This window comes from Pelodiscus sinensis, chromosome 11 (genome assembly GCF_052426305.1).
Source record: "Pelodiscus sinensis isolate ZL-2025 chromosome 11, ASM5242630v1, whole genome shotgun sequence".
NCBI classification, from domain to species: domain Eukaryota; kingdom Metazoa; phylum Chordata; order Testudines; family Trionychidae; genus Pelodiscus; species Pelodiscus sinensis.
Window position 1 is genome coordinate 13067946 of NC_143062.1, and position 17181 is coordinate 13085126.

General features: G+C 42.2%; 1 protein-coding gene across 1 annotated transcript in view; it reads left to right on the plus strand.

The window, feature by feature from the left end:
- IARS1 (isoleucyl-tRNA synthetase 1) overlaps positions 1-17181 on the plus strand; it is a 211581-nt gene that overhangs the window by 28248 nt on the left and 166152 nt on the right. The window contains exon 7 of the mRNA XM_075939706.2: positions 13861-13978. Coding sequence (XP_075795821.2) covers positions 13861-13978 — 118 coding nt within the window. The remainder of the gene's footprint in view (positions 1-13860; positions 13979-17181) is intronic.

A 17181-nucleotide genomic window follows, 5' to 3' on the forward strand; every position in this document is an offset into this window, starting at 1 on the left:
AGATGCAGGATTTTATCCCAGCCTCTGGCTGGGTTATGGAGAGCAGATTGAACAGGTGTAGGTCGGGAAAGGAGCAGGTTGGTGGGTGCTGTCATCTGTGCAGTGAGGTAGAGGCAGGGGGAATTTGTTTGCTGTGTCTTGACTCACTTGTTGCAGTCCAGATGGGAGAGTGAGATCCTCTCGGTCTGGCTGGGTTGGGGGATGGGGGCGGGGAAGCAGGCTGCGAGGGGTGCCTGTGTGCCAGGAGGACACTTGCATGATTATATTTCAAACAAAGTTGACATAGGTGTTAATGGCTCAATGTAAGAAAGAAATTAATTTTAATAGAATCTCTTAGAGTGTTGTAGATACCTAAAACTCTGATCTTAATGGATTTTTTTAAAATCATAGTCATAGAACATAGAGCTGGAAGGGACCTCAAGAGGTCATCGAGACCAGTCCCTTGCCCTCATGGCAGGATCCGGTACTGTCTAGATCGTCCTAGATAGATATCTATCTAACCGGCTCTTAAATATCTCCAGAGATGGAGATTCTGCAACTTATTCCAGTGTTTAACCTAATGTTTTCCCTAATATCCAAACTAAACCTTTCTTGCTGCAGTTTAGAAGTCCTGTGGTACTAATTGAATTCAGAAGTAGCAAGTACTAGGAGTGATGCTAGTTTTATAGGATGAAACCTTATTTGCAAGCTTTTTGAAACATGGATCTTCCTACAAATCCTGAAGACATGTTCATTTGCTCTGGGGTATCCACTCTTTGAGTTGGTGACACACACAAGGTGAAAGTTTCAAACCAAGAGAATTCTCTCTGTTTTTACAGACATCTCAATTGTTTTTGTATAGCATGGATCCTAAACATTCCTCAGTGTATAATGAGTAATGAGAAACTGTATAATGAGTGAATGCCTTTTAGTTTCATTGTCAGTGTCAGTAAATACTGTATTAGTATTTTTAAGGAGAGCATAACTATTTCTAGTTGACACATGGATTTGTTTAGCATCTTAAAATCCTAGAATCATAGGGCTGGAAGAGACCTTAGGAGGTCATTGAGTAGCCCCCTGCCAAAAACAGGACCAATCCTAACTAAATCATCCCAGCCAGGACTTTGTCAAGCTGGGACTTAAAAAACCTCTAGGGATGGAGATTCCATCCCCTCCCTAGATAACCCATTCCAGTGCTTCACCACCCTACTAGGGAAATAGTTTTTCCTAATATCCAATCTAGATCTCTCCCACTGTAACTTAAGATCATTGCCCTTGTTCTGCCATCTGTCGCTACTGAGAACAGGCTCTCTCCATCCTCTTTGGAACTTCTCTTCAGGAAGTTGAAGGCTGCTTTTAAATTCCCCCTCACTTTTCTCTTCTGCAGACTAAATAAGCCAAAATCGCTCCGCCTCTATCCTTGTTGGTCATGTGCTCCAGCCCCCTAATCATTTTGGTTACCCTTTGCTGGACCCTCTCCAATACATCCACATCCTTTCTATAATGGGGGGGGGGGGGGGAACGCAGTGCTGCATATGTAGTCTCACCAATGCTGAATAAAGAGGAATAATCACTTCTCTAGATCTGCTGGCAATGCTCCTCCTAATGCAACCTAATATGCCATTAGCCTTCTTGGCCACAAGGACACACTGTTGACTCATATCCAGCTTTTCATTCACTGTAATCCCCAGGTTCTTTTCTGCTGAACTGCTATTTAGCCATTCGGTCGCCAGCCTGTAACAATGCTTGGGATTGTTCCTTACCAAGTGCAGGACTCTGCACTTCTCCTTGTTGAACCTCATCAGATTTCTTTTGGCCAATCCTTCAATTTGTCTAAAAAAACTTTAAAAACAAAGACTAGCCTAAGAGCACATTAAAGTCTAACAAAACATGTAGATGGTATCATGAACTTTCGTGGTTACAACCATTTCTTCAAATGAATTCATCTGAAGAAGTGGATTGTACCTACGAAAGTTCATGATACCATCTACATGTTTTGTTAGTCTAGCAGCACCTTCAAAGACTATTTGTTGTTTTTTATGTTTTTCCAGTTAGTCTGTAACTCGGCTGCTGTTCTGAAACAATTTAAGTCACTGTGGTTCCTGCAGCACTTCCTCTAGATTGTCTGTGTACTGCTATATTGGTCTCACAATAAATGTCAGGGTAATTGAAGTCCTCCATGAGGACCAGGGCCTGTGATCTGGAAGCTTCTCTTAGTTGTCTGAAGAAAGCCTTGTCTGCCTCATCCGCCTGATCTGGTCTATAGCAGATACCAACCACATCATCATGTCTGTTGTTCCTGCCTCTAAACTTAACTGAAAGACTGTTAATAGGCTTTTCTCCCTCTATATACTGGAGCTCTGAGCAATCGTACTGCTCTCTTACATACAGTTCAATTCTTCCTTTTCTCCCCTGCCTGTTTTTCCTGAACTGTTTATACCCTTTCATGACAGGGCTTCAGTGATGAGTCACCCCACCAAGTCTCCATTATTCCATTCACCTAATAACTCTTTGACTGGGCCAGGGCTTCTAATTCTTCTTATTTGTTTTCCAGGCTTCTTGCATTCATGTACAAATACCTTAGATAAGTTCAAATTAGGGGCCCTCCTTTGTTACTCCTTCTTCCTTGTGTTTCTTCCCCGTATCCCACTTCCCCACTTACCTCAGGGCTTAGATCACCGTCCCCTGAAGAACCTAGTTTAAAGCCCTGCTCCCTAGGTTTGCAGGCCTGCCTGCGAAGTTGCTCTTTCTCTTTTTGTTAGTTGGATCTCCTCTCTTTTAGCAATCCTAGGAAAACCTGCGCTGTGTCTGGATAATATGCATTTTCGTATGTTTACTAGCTTGAGTTGTTAGGATGACAATACATATACTCCAAGTGCAGTGTTAAATTTTTTTTTACTTGATTTTATATGAAATAAACATTGTAAGCATTGATTCTTAACTACTCTTTGTTTTAATAGATTTTCTTCCACACCTCTGGACTGTTTAAAATATGTATTTATATCTAGGTTTTTGTTCTGGTGGTATACTTCCACATGCTACCTCAATATTGGTGTTGCACATAAGAAAATTCAGTCCTCTCAAGTAGTGATGTTAAATTCTCAGGGATAAACTTTTGGAGAATATTCTCGAATGTTCTGGAGAATATTCTCGAATGTTCTGGAGAATATTCTCCAATGTGAGAATTTTTGAGAATTTTCTCTTAAATACTTTAAAAATAGTTTTTAAAGACTTTTACTGTTTATAATATCATCTTTCTTTAATAAAACTTCAAGAATTATGAAAGTTTCCAATTGTTAAAATGAAAATTTGGGAAAGTAAAGAAAAAAAGACAGAGGTTTAAATTACTAGAGCTTTTATTACAAATCTTCTGTTGCAGGATACAAATATTTTTAGCTTTCTGGATTGAATACAAATCAGAATCTGCACTTTCTGACCCATATATTTCTATCTCTTCTTCTTCCTCATACATATCCTCTTCTTTGACTTCTTCTTTCTCTTCAGCATTATCAATTTCTTTTCCCTCATTTCTCTGGTTCTGTTTCCTTTTTTCTCTTGGGGATTTCAACGGAGCATCATTTGGGTTTTTAAGAAGCTTTATATTATGGGCTATGAATGTCAGCTTGCCTGCCCTTTCTTGTGTTAACTTGTTTCTTTTTGCATTATGAATGATATATAAGTACTGAAACTTTCTTTCAGTTGCTGCCGTTGTTTTTGGCATATTCAATATGTTGCTCGCTGCTTTCCCTAATTTTGATCCATAGCAAATACTTTCTACCATAATACTGCATCTACTGAGCCAGCTGATGTTGTTGCATATGATTTTCCAAAAAACCTTCCTTAGCACAATGCTCTGCAATGACTTTTGCTGAATGATCAGTGCCATGCATTCTTGTGATTAATTTATCGATAAATTCAGTTCCTTGTATTTGTTCATTTCTATTAAGGCACTCACCATTGAATTTTGGATCTAGAATATCTGCAGCATAGTGAATGTCTTTTAGAGCCATATCTTTTCTTTTTTCAAAACCTTTCATCACATCCTGTTTTTCTTGTTTGGTAAGAGGCTACTTCCTTCTTTCAAACCTTCTCCCAGCACCTCCTGCTCTAGCCCCCAGTCCCCTTCCCCTCTCTTCTCCCAGCATCACCCTGTTCCCCCCTCCCACTGACACCTCCCTTCCTGCCTTTTTCCTCATTGTCTGCACTTGGCCCCGTGGGGTTTTTCTCTCCTGCATCCCTGTCCCTTGGTGCCTTTCCCTTTCTTCTTCTTCTTCTCCTTCCCTCCCCTCAGCACAAGCCCCTTCCCCATATTTTTCCCCTCCCCACAGACCAGACCAGCCGCTTCCCCTCCCCCAGGGCCAAGCAAAACATTCACCCCCTTTATTTATTGTCTTTTACACGTTTGCATTTTGCAATGTTTTTTTTTTCATTTTTGTCCCAGCATTTTAGCCCTATAAATAGCAAACTGCATTTTCATTCATTTTTTTCTATAAAGGCAAAGGTGCTTCAAGTGAACTCCCCCTTTTTATTTGCTGCTGGGTCACAGCAGCCTTTTCCCTGCCCTGTCCAGCCCCTCTCTATGGACAAGCACCCCTCACTTCCAATCCACAGGGGAAACAGGGTGCAGGGACAGCACAGAGCCAGAGGGGTGCAGGGAACAGTGTGGGGGGAGGTAGGGGTGGCACGGGGAACAGGAGGCACAGAGGCAGAGCGACGCAGGGATGGGGGGAGCAGTGTGCGGGGTGCGGTGGAGGCATGGGGAATGGGACGCGGGGAATGGGAGGGGCAGAGGGAATCGGGGTCTAGGGGCAGTGCAGGGAACGGGCAGCATAGAGCTGGGGGGGGAAGCAGGGATCGGAAGGAGCAGGGTGCAGGGTGCAAGGGCGGCGCAGAGGGAGAGCAGGGGATCCGGGATGCAGGGACGGCATGGTGAATGGGTGGCAGGAGCCAGATGGGGCGTGGGGCGGGCTCAGCAAGCCGGGCAGTCGGCCGGGAGCGGTCTCTCACCGGCGAGGGGCAGCCAGCTGCCGGGGACACGCAGCCAGAGCTGAGCTCCCTTTAAAATTGGTAGGGCCACGTCATGCCAGCGTCCTATCGTCTGCTGGCGCTCCGCCTCCTCGCGCCGCAGATGCACGCAGGCAGCCCAGCACTGAGAATCGCCGTGGTTCCCCCTCCCCGGCAGCGTTCTGCTCCTCCGCTGGCTGGCGGATTGGATGGGGCCATGCCGCCCCGTAATGTGGGCTTCGGCCAGCCCGTTACAACGGCCCAGCGGGCTGGGCCAGTCCACCCCTGCACTCGCCATCTGGCAAAATCTACTCACCGCGGGCGAGTGCATTTGTGGAGCCCTGCCGATGAGAATATAGCTTGTGTAAAAAATTCATCCAAAACTTTGTTTTCAGTTTCATTCATAGAATCAAAGTAGCGACTTATAGAGTGAGACACCTTGGCTGAACTAGGTGTGGAAGGTGGTTATGTAAATTCACTAGCACTGTCAGTGTTGTATAGATGTTGATGCAATTGATGGTTGAAGTGATCTGCTTCTGGACTCTGAGAATTTTGTTGCCTTTTTCTTGATGTAAGCAGGAGACTTCAAAGAATAGGAAATATGCTTTCTCATCCTTGTTGCATTTGTGATGTATTCAGCCTTGTAGTACTTACATTCATATAACACTTTGTCTTTAACTGTTTTATGAAGGAAATAATCCCACACATCACTTTTAGGCTTAGTTCTTCTTTTCATACTGATGGAAACACAATTACACCTTTCACAAAAGAGAATAAATGTGTTATTGCCTCTTTATATGCTTTTTGTGATGCTTCCAGAAAGTTCCATAACAGTCAGAATTCCTGACTCATGAATGTTCTAGAAAGTTCCATAACATTCTGGAACATCCTATAAAGTTCTCAAATTATCTTGAATGATCAAGAAAGCTCTTTAACATTCAGGGTGTTCTAAAAGTTGAATATAATATATTATTTCAAGAGGAAATGGAAAAATTAGAAAATTCTCATAAATTCTCAGGAAATAATCTTTTGGAGAATATTCACAGAATATTCTCATTCTCGGAGAATATTCTCACCTCACATCACTACTCCAAAGGATACAAAATGTTAGTGGGAACACTGGCCCTGGGACAACTGTTTCCTTTGCTCCCCACCCCAGATGGCAGCCTTGTTGCTGGTGTATAGTTTACTTCATCTTCTGACCTAACTGAGCTGCACTGAATCAAACAAATTGATAAACTTAACAGTAACAAGTCACCGGGACCAGATGACATTCACCCAAGAATTCTGAAAGAACTCAAATGTGAGATTGTGCAACTATGCAAGGCATTTGGTACAGTCTCACATGATATTCATATCCATAAACTAGGCAAATACAACTTAAATGGGGCTACAATAAGGTGGGTACATAACTGGCTGGATAACTGTTCTCAGAGAGTAGTTATTAACAATACACAATCCTGCTGGAAAGTATAACAAGTGGGCTTCCACAAGGGTCTGTTTTGGGATTGGTTCTGTTCAATATCTTCATCAATGATTTAGATATCGGCATAAAGAGTATGCTTATTAAGTTTGCAGATGATACAAAGCTGGGAGGGGTTGCAATTGCTTTGGATGATAGGGTCATAATTCAAAATGATCTGGACAAATTGGAGAAAGGTAAACAGGTTGAAATTTAACAAGGACAAATGCAAAGTGCTTCTCTTAGGAAGGAACAGTCAGTTTCACACACACAGAATGGGAAGCGACTGTCTAGGAAGGAGTATGGCAGAAAGGGATCTAGGGGTTCTAGTGGACCACAAGCTAAATATGAGTCAACAGTGTGACAGTGTTGCAAAGAAAGCAAACATGATTCTAGGATGCATTAACAGGTGTGTTGTGAGCAAGACACAAGAAGTCATTCTTCCGCTCTAGTCTGTGCTGATTAGGCTTCAGTTGGAGTATTGTGTCTAGTTCTGGGCATCACAGTCTAAGAAAGATGTGGAAAAATTGGAGAAGGCCCAGAGAAGAACAACAAGAATGATTAAAGGTCTAGAGAACATGACTTATGAAGGAGGACTGAAGAAACTGGGCTTGTTTAGTTTGGAAAAGAGAAGATTGAGAGGGGACATGATAGCAGTTTTCAGGTATCTAAAAGGGTGTCACAAGGAGAAGAGAGAAATTTTTCTTCCTGGCCTCTGATGGAACAAGAAGCAATGGGCTTAAACTGCAGCAACGGAGGTTTAGGTTGGACATTAGGAAAAAGTTCCTAACTGTCAGGATGGTCAAACACTGGAATAAATTGCCTAGGGAGGTTGTGGAATCTCCATCTCTGGAGATATTTAAGAATAGGTTAGTTAGACATTTATCAGGGATAGTCTAGGCAGTACTGGTCCTGCCATGAGGACAAGGGACTGGACTTGATGACCTCTCGAGGTCCCTTCTGGTTGTAGTTTTCTATGATTAACTGTGGTTTGTAACATGTCTTTAAATCAGCTTCTGTACCTAATGACTGGACGATAGCTAACATGATGCCAATATTTAAAAAGGGCTCTAGAGGTGATCCTGGCAATTATAGACCAGTAAGTCTAATGTCAGTACTCTAGAAATTAATTGAAACAATAGTAAACATCTATGAAACTGACAATTTTATTGAATATTTTTTTGGGGAAAAGTCATTATGGTTCCTGTAAATGAAAGTCATGCCTTACTAATCTACTAGAGCAGGGGTTCTCAAACTTGTAATACCGTGACCCCTCTCTAATTTCCCCTTCTAAGTTGCTCATGACCCCCCCAGGGGGTTGGTACCCACAGTTTGAGAAACGCTGTACTAGAGTTCTTTGGCAGGGGTCAACAAACATGTGGACGAGGGGGATCCTGTGAATATAGTATGCTTTCTGGAAATCTAAGTCTTTGACAAGATCCCTCACCAAAGGCTCTGAAGTAAAGTAAGTTATCCTGGGATAAGAGGGAAGGTCTCTTTATGAATTGATAACTGGTTACAAGACCGGAAACAAAGGGTAGGAATAAATGGTAAGTTTTCCAAACTGAGAAAGGTAACTAGTGATGTCCCGCAAAGGTCTGTCTTGGGACCAATCCTATTCGATCTATTTAGAAATGATCTGGAGAAAGGGGTTTAATCAGTGAGGTGGTAAAATTTGAGGATGATACTAAACAGCACACGATAGTTAAGACCGAAGCAGACTGTGAAGAGCTTCAGAAAGATCTCATCAAACTAAGTGACTGGGCAACAAAATGGCTAATAAAATTTAAAGTTGATAAATGTAAAGTACTGCACATTGGAAAAATAATCCCAACTATATATATAATATGATGGGGACTAATTTGGCTACAACTGCTCGAGAGAGAACTTGGAGTCATTGTGGATAGTTCTCTGAAAACATCCACTCAGTGTGCAGCAGCAGTCAAAAAAGAAAACAGAATGTTGGGAATTATTAAAAAAGGGATAGAGAATTAGACTGAGACTATCTTACTGTCTGTATAGAAAACCAAGGTACACCCAAATGTTGAATATTCCGTACAGATATAGTTGACTCATCTCAAAAGAGATGTATTGGCATTGAAAAAGGTTCAGAAAAGGGCAACAAAAATGATGAGGGGTTTGGAACAGGTCCCATATGAAGAGAGATTAAAAAGAGTTGGACTTTTCAGTTTAGAAAAGCAGTGACTGGGGGGGATACGATAGAGGTCTATAAAATCATGACTGGTATGGAAAAAGCGAATAAGGAAAAGTTATTTATTTATTCCCACAATATTAGAACTAGGGATCACCAAACGAAATTAATAGGAAGCAGGTTTAAAACAAAAGGAAGCTTTTTTTTCTTTATGCAGTGCACAGTCAACCTGTGGAACTCCTTGCCAGAGGATGTTGAGAAGACTGGGACTTTAATAGGGTTCAGAGAAGAGCTAGATAAATTCATGGAGGTTTGGTCCATCAATGTCTGTTAGCCTGGATGGGGAGAAAAGGTGTCCCTAACTTCTGTTCCTTTGGAAAGGGATGACAGGGACGGGATCACTTGAGAATTACCTGTTGTGTTCCCTCCCTCTGGGCATTTGGCTTTGGTCACTGTTGGTAGATGGGAAACTAGTCTAGATGGACCATGGTCTGACTTAGTATGGCCATTTTTATGAATTTCTTTCTTTTTCTCTTTCTCTTTCATGTGTGTTTCTCTCTCTCTCTCTCTCACTCACTCACTCACTCACTCACTCACTCACTCACACACAAAAAAAATAGGACTATGTAGCACTTTAAAGACTAACAAGATGGTTTATTAAACCATCTTGTTAGTCTTTAAAGTACTACATAGTCCTGTATTTTGTTTCAGCTACACCAGACTAACACGGCTACATTTCTATCACTATTCTCTCTCTCACACACACTTTTAATGGATCAATGATTGTTTCAAATAGTCTAGTAGCACCACCTAGTGTCTAATTCTGAAATCTTCCTGAATATAGCTGAATTTTATGTATGCTTTTTCTGCATGAATTGTTTTGCAATAAACTGTGTTGCAACTAGGGATATTTTAGATAGGCAAAAGGACATCGTCCATGTACCTTTTTTTCAGGGACTTCAAAGGTAATACACCTTCTCGTGCAAACAGAAGAGGTCATATTCAGATTTTCATATTTCATCTACAAGGCAGTAGCTCCAATGGCCCAGGGCCAGTTAGTGCCATGTTGCAGTGGGGAGGGGGTGTTGTTATAGCAATGGTTTAGAAAGAAAAGTGGTCTCTTACCTACATAAATTCAGATATCCATTTTGTTTTACTTGATGGTTTCTGTTAGATACTGAACTCCTTGCCTAAGCCTTGTTTTTTTTAATCCTATGTAATAGGGAAGTCCTTGTGACCTGTTTTAAAACAAAAACAAAAAACACTTCTCCATGAATATAATGTCGGCTTGTGATAATTTTGAGGGCCTTGTTTCCTGAATTGTCTTCAATACTAATAGGTGTTGCGGAGTGCTTTCGCTGTCTTGAGAGCAAAGAATGGTAAATGATTTCAAATTTCTGACCATTGATCCAGGATAGGCAAGATGATAAATCTGCAAAGGCTTGAACTCAAAAGTACCTTGGAGATATTAGACTCCCTGAGCTACTTTCCTTTTAAGTATGGTGAAAGTGTGTATGCAGGACAACTTCATTGCATCTGTGAAACATTTTGTAGGATGTATTGCATGGCTAGTTGGTTGTAGGAGTATTGGAGAACTCTTTGCTTTCAGGATACCTGCTTTCATGCTCCTGTGAAGCAGATACGTGACTGTTTTCTTGATAGCCGGATTATGGTTAAATGTGATCTCAACTGCCCAAAACTGTGATGCCAAACCCCACTGTTGGGTTGTGCTTTGTGATGGGTGGTTTTGTGTATGTGTGTAGTAGTGTGATAGTGTCCTTGCTAGGAAACTGAGCCAGACCTTTATCACACCAGCTGCAATCAGGAAAGGGGAATTGAAGCTGACAGTAAGCTCAAGCCTGAGAGGCAGATAGGGAACAGCTACTGGCCTCATTAGCCAGTGTATACATAAAGGTTGGCAGGAAGGAAGCCAGGCAAGAGTCAAGGGAGGAGCCAAGAAGTTAGAGGCCATGCTCCCTGTTGGCAACAGAAGCTAGTAAAACCTGATATTCTTACAGCTACAAGGTGGTGGGAACTGGTACTATAAGTAAAGAGTATGGGTGATTGCCCCAAAGCAGAGGTCACTGGCTGGTTTGTGGGTGCAGAAGCAGCAGAAGATAGAGGGACTCTTGTGCCCCCTTACAAACCAGTGTGTGTTGAATATAGTGCTTCCTAAGACCTCTTCTTCTTCTTAGAGGTGTTCAGCACCTGCAAAACCCATTGTTGGATGAGCCCTGAACTTTTGAGAATTAGGTCCTCCGTTTCCAGGTGACTAAGATGGCAATCAGAAGATGTTCAATGGTATATAGAGTAAAATCTGGGGACAAGTAAGGGTTGTGAATAATAGGTTCAAACTCATTAGGGTTAAGGAGACTAGACATCCCAGGGAACTTGTTTAAATGCCTGCTTGTGTTTAAGTTTTGAAAGGGAAACTGTTTCTATTGATGAATCCCTTTTTAGGATGAAGAAACGTGTTCTTCCTCTATAGTCCCCATTACCACCCGGGATGTAAGTTTGTAGCTGTTTAAACAGGTAACCAATAAGCATGAGCTTATCTGTTACCCAAATGTTGTTTACATGCGGCACCTGGTCTGGTTCACGGTGGGCTGGCTGCCACCCCATACTGCTTCCTCTGATTCTGAGGCAGCAACGCGGGGCAGTAGCCAGCTCCCCAGGAGCAGGGCAGCAGGTGGGAGCCAGCAGGCAAGTGCCAGAGGCAGCAGCGCAGGGCTGCAGGTGTTTGCCCCTCCTAGTGCACGTCGGCTCCTGGGAAGCTTCCTGCTGCCCCATGCTCCAATTGCATGTATCCGTGTAACCAGGGGTCGACAAATAATGTAATCTACTTGCCTGTGGCGAGTAGACTACACCCCAGAAGAGCTGGCGCAGAGTGCAGAACCGCGCAGCTGGTGAGCAGGGCTCGCCGCCGCTTGGCGAGCCCTGTGTGTAACTATTGAAAATGTTCAGTGGTTATACAGTTAGCCAGTTACCTGCATTTTAACATCCCTAATTAACACGGATTGGGAAAGATCAATAGACACATTTGCTCTGGTCTAATGTTTAATTTAGCAATACCCATTGAATTACTATGGAGTGCAACAACAGTTGAGCACTTCAAATTTGGAAGGAAAAGTTACAGGAAAAAAAATCTCTTCTCTTGATATATTCCTTTCATTTTTTTTCATTTTTTGTTGAGTAACCTATTTCCTTAGCACACAAAGTGACCTATGGGAAGAGAAGTTTCTGCACACTTTGCTGTAGCATTGATGACTTTCCAGAAGGGACTGCTATTTCTCACTGCCAGAATCACAGGCCTATGCCTCTTTCAGACTAGCCACCATATATATTTTGCCTAATTTAGGCACATAAAGATGAATTGAAGAACTGTCCATTTGCAAGTTGTAACTTTTATTATTATTTTTTTTAGCTCTAAGCAAAACTGTTGATACTTAGAGTACTGGTTTGGGGTAGGGAAGTGGCTAGCAACAGAAGTTCCATCCTGTCTACTTTGTCATCAGCTAGCTAGTGATGCTTTATTGATAGACAATTATGTATGGTTCAGAGGTGATAAATATTTTTTGCTAACAGTCAGTTGCATCAAGCAATTATCTGTTTGTATGACCCTATACTGCAGTCTGCTTTGAGTACAAATTACTGTATCCTTAAACGAATTGTTAGTGTAAGCTGTAATATCCACCGTTCAGAGAGCCCTGAATGGGGATGCATTCTGAAAGCTAAATATTATGTACTTGTCAGCTGAAGAAAATTGAAACTCTTACTGCAGTTGAATAAAATTACAATAGGGCAGGGGTGGTCAAATACCAGCCAACGGGCTGGATCCAGTCTGCCAGGGTTATCCCCTGGCAGGCCTCCTCCCCCCAAAAGCATTTATCTGTGCCTCTGCAGCTTCAGGGGATCACAGCTCCTGATAACTGGATTGCTTGGTTTTGGCTTGATGCCTCTGGGCTTTTGAGTCAATTCCTCTTTGGTGGTACTTGGATTGGATTAAAGTCCTCACTCAACTTCTTGATCTCCTGCCATTTGGCCATGCATGCCACTCTCCACTGATTGTGAAGACCCTCATAATGTGTCTCCTGTCTGCAGTGAATAGTTGACACTTCTAATTATTGGGTTCAGTGTAGGCCCGTTCATATCTCAGTGCTGTTGATTCAGGCTATGGGCTGATATCACTGCAGCTGTTGGGGTCCATTTCACATGTTGAATATTACCTTAAACATCACAGCAGAATATTTTTGTTTAAATGAATGAATAGGTTCTGAAGCACAAGATGATGGTGTACAGAAAAAAAGACCAGTTGCGAAGACAGTATGATCTGGACCAATTTGGTCTCATAAGCATACTATTTACATCTGTTTTTGCTTGCATGGTAATAAGATATTCATCTGGAAGTGTATACTGAAAATGTTAATGTTATGAAAACACAGTGTGAGTGGGAGAGTTCAAGAGGTTTTGAAGTAAGTAGTGCTTGCTGATCATCCAATTACAAATTAACTAGACTTCCCAGAATTACAGGACCAGATTCTGAGGTGTTTGAGCCCTTGGAGAACTGTGCAGGTCTCTTAGAATCATAGAATACTAGGACTAGAAGGGACCTTGAGAGGTCATCGAGTCCAGTCCCCTGCCCTCATAGCAGGACCAAATACTGTCTAGACCATCCCTGATAGACATTTATCTAACCTACTCTTAAATATTTCCACAGATGGAGATTCCACGACCTCCCTGGGCAATTTATTCCAGTGTTTGACTACCCTGACAGTTAGGAACTTTTTCCTAATGTCCAACCTAAACCTCCCTTGCTGCACTTTAAGCCCATTGCTTCTTGTTCTATCCCCAGAGGCCAAGATGAACAAGTTTTCTCCCTCCTCCTTATGACACCCTTTTAGATATCTGAAAACTGCTATCATGTCCCCCCTCAGTCTTCTCTTTTCTAAACTAAACAAACCCAATTCCTTCAGCCTTCCCTCATAGGTTATGTTCTCTAGACATAAAGCTGAATCTAACTGAAAGAATATTCACAACAAAAATGTCATAGTGGCATTAAGTATTTATATTGTTCCAAGATACAATTTGTATATACATATGCAGATACTTTGAGTTCTGGAGTTTTAAGTAGCAAATATTTGTCTGCAGTTGGAAAATTATTAGAACTTTTCAGATAATTTCCCATTAGTTTATTAATCCTATGCTACAGGTGCATTTAATTTGAATCTTAAACTCCTATTACCTGTTCCTTATTTACTTTTAGGTGGGTTTTCAAACAGCTGTATGACAAAGGACTGGTTTACAGAGGTGTTAAGGTTATGCCTTTCTCAACAGCATGTAACACACCCCTTTCGAATTTTGAGTCTCACCAAAACTACAAGGTATGTTAGTGACTATATAATAATCTGACTCATGAAACTGCTCTGTTACATTGGAGCGGATGTCTGTTTTGGATTGGAAACCTTAAATTCTTCAGATGGATGGAATATAGACTTATTGACATACTCCAAACTGATAGAATAGAGTTAGTAAAGAACTGGCTTAGTCATGTATGTGTCCTGTTCTGATATTTTTCTGACAGTTCCTTTTGTTCGTTATTTGTTGCCCCTTTTACCATTCTCATAGTTTTTGATCTGGGAAATTGCTCCACTTCTCTCCCATACATTCTAAGTATTTCACTGTGGTGGGCTTACATAGTGAATATTTTACGCAGCACTTTTCCTGCTTGCCCAAGCAGAGGATTCCTTCTTTATTAAATTGGTTCTTCTAGGGAGATCTAGCTTGTAAGCTCAGCAGCCACACCTATAAATCACCAAATTTCGCAGATGAGTTTTGGGTAGAGAATTGAATCCTGTGATCTGATATTTCGTGTTGCAGCATAAATTCCACTTGTTGCTCCTTTGCCTTCTTTGTGCCATAGTAAAGCTACTCCTTAGGAAACGAAGGCAGGAAATGGAGCCATGAACTTCTACAGTGGAAGCATGTTGTTTAATGGTATTGTATAAAAACCTGTCTTAGTGTGTAACAAAAACTGTAATTGAAGCCTAGATGTGGCAGCCTCTCACAATTTGAAAAATAAAACCGTCGTTGTATTGTGTCAGAGTAAAGAAATAGAGAAATACTAAGCAATTATTTTATTTGTAAATGTATCAAGATTGATCTTATAAAATGCCAGGAATTTTTTGAGTTGCCTGAACAACAGGATCTTTTATTAGGGATGTAAAATCCCAATTAATGAGTTGATCAGTGAAGAATAAATTGTTTAATTGAAACTAAGGATATTTTAGATAGGCAAAAGGACATTGTCCGTGTACCTTTTTGTCAGGCACTTCATAGGTAATACACCTTCTCGTGCAAACAGAAGAGGTCATATTCAGGTTTTCATATTTCATCTACAAGGCAGTAGCTCCAATGGCCCAGGGCCAGCTAGTGCCATGTTGCAGTGGGGAAGAGGTGTGTTGTTTTAGCAATGGTTTAGAAAGAAAAGTGATCTGCTTACCTACATAAATTCAGATATCCATTTTGTTTTACTTGATGGTTTCTGTTAGATCTGTGACCCTTCCTGTTCTGTTCAGTTTGCTATCAAGTTTAGATCATAACACTAATACGGGGTGGGCAAGAAATGGTAGCAATGATGGGCTGCTGTCACTGTATTTACCTGTACCTCTGCATGTGCCAGCGGTCACAACTCCCATTGGCTATGGATTGCTGTAGCTGGGCAATGGGAACAGAAGGAAACGGCATGGACCAGGATGCTGTTTCCCACAGCTCCCATTGGCCAGAAACTGTGATCCACGGACAAAAGGAGCTGTGATGGCATACATCTGTGTAGGGAAGGTAAATATAGTGGTGGTGGCCCACAAGATCGGATGTACAGGCCAGTATTTACCCACCTCTGCAACAGTGGAAGACCTGTGCTTACTACGTATTCACTGAATATTTAATATTTATTTGCAAAATCATGCAAACATTAGGTAAGCAATGCAACACCCCCAGTGAAGTATGTAGGAAAGATTAATGGTCACATTTTGAGACTTATAAAGGTAATCAAACACCACTTTAAAAATGTATCATGGAGTCTGATAATGCTATTACTTTTAGTTCTTTAGTTTTGTAATAAACATATTACCATCTCTGTAGCCTATCATTAGGTAAAAAGCTCTACAGAGGTATAGTAAATCTGTTTTCACACACATTCTAACCACACAACTGCTGTTGCTTGGGAAATTTTGGGGTTTGAGTAATACAGGCAGTCCCCGGGATATGTCAATCTGACTGACTTACGTCGGATCCCTAGTTACGAACGGGGGGGGAGGGGAGACGAAGCTAGTGTGGGGTGCCTCCTCCACTGTCGCCGCCTCCAGCGGTGCGGGGGGCGCTTCCCCCTAGCAGACCAGGGAGACACGGAGCTAGCGCGCCCCCCCCCCCCCCAGCAGACCAGGGAGACATGGAGCGGTTTTTCTCGCCGTGGAGGACACGGGAGGCGGGACCGCCGAGACGCGCCGCGGTCCTGCCACCCGTGTCCTCCGCGGCGAGAAAAGCCTGGTCTGCTGGGGGGGGGCAGCAGCTAGTGTGCCCCCCCCAGCAGACCAGGGAGATGCGGAGCTAGCGCCCCCCCCCCCCAGCAGACCAGGCTTTTCTCGCCATGGAGGACGCGGGCGGCGGGACCGTGGCACATCCTCCGCGGCGAGTCACCAGCAGCTTGTTAGGTGGACTGCTTAAAGGTTCGGGGGCAGCCTACCATGGAGAATGTCCCAGAGGCATGGTTCAATGCTTTTTATGGAGAGTTTTGAAATTTGTGGAGTTTTGTTCTGAATAGGAACAAAATGTTTGAGAGCCCCTGTTGTTTAACCTTACTACATAAATAAATACAATTAAAATCAAATAATCAACAGGTTGGCTAACAAATCTGAAACCTCCTCCAGTAAAATTGCTTTTTAGCAGAAAGCTGGTTCATCCACTTTTTCAAGTAATTCCTGTACGAGAGAGCACATACTTAGAAAAAATATAAATGAATAAAATAACCGCGTTTTCCTTGTCCTTTTACCTCAGTACCTAATATGCTGTCAAAAGCACAGAATCCATCCATAAGTATCTCTGTATGAAAACACACAAGAGAAATGGGCTTTCATTTTTGCATTCAAGTCATATACATAGTTAATATGATCCTATATAAATTACTTCGCATCATCTCTTTACATTTGATGGATCCCTTTAAAAAAACAGGAAAGAAAGGAAAAAGAAAACTACTGGCAATTTGACACCTCTTTATACTTGGAGTTTGAAGGCAACCCGCACTAGCTGCTTTCCCCCAGCAGACCAGGGAGACGTGAAGCTAGCCCTCCCTCCCTCCCCCAGCAGACCAGGGAGACACGGAGCGGCTTTTCTCAGCAGACACTTCAGCTTGAGAATAAAGGACTGAGGGAAGTGAGGTGTGGGAGAATAAAACTGAGCTCTGGAGAAATGTTTGGCTAGAGTTTCCCCTACAATATGTACCAGTTCCGACTTGCATACAAATTCAACTTAAGAACAAACCTACAGTCCCTATCTTGGACGTAACCCGGGGACTGCCTGTACTTGCTCT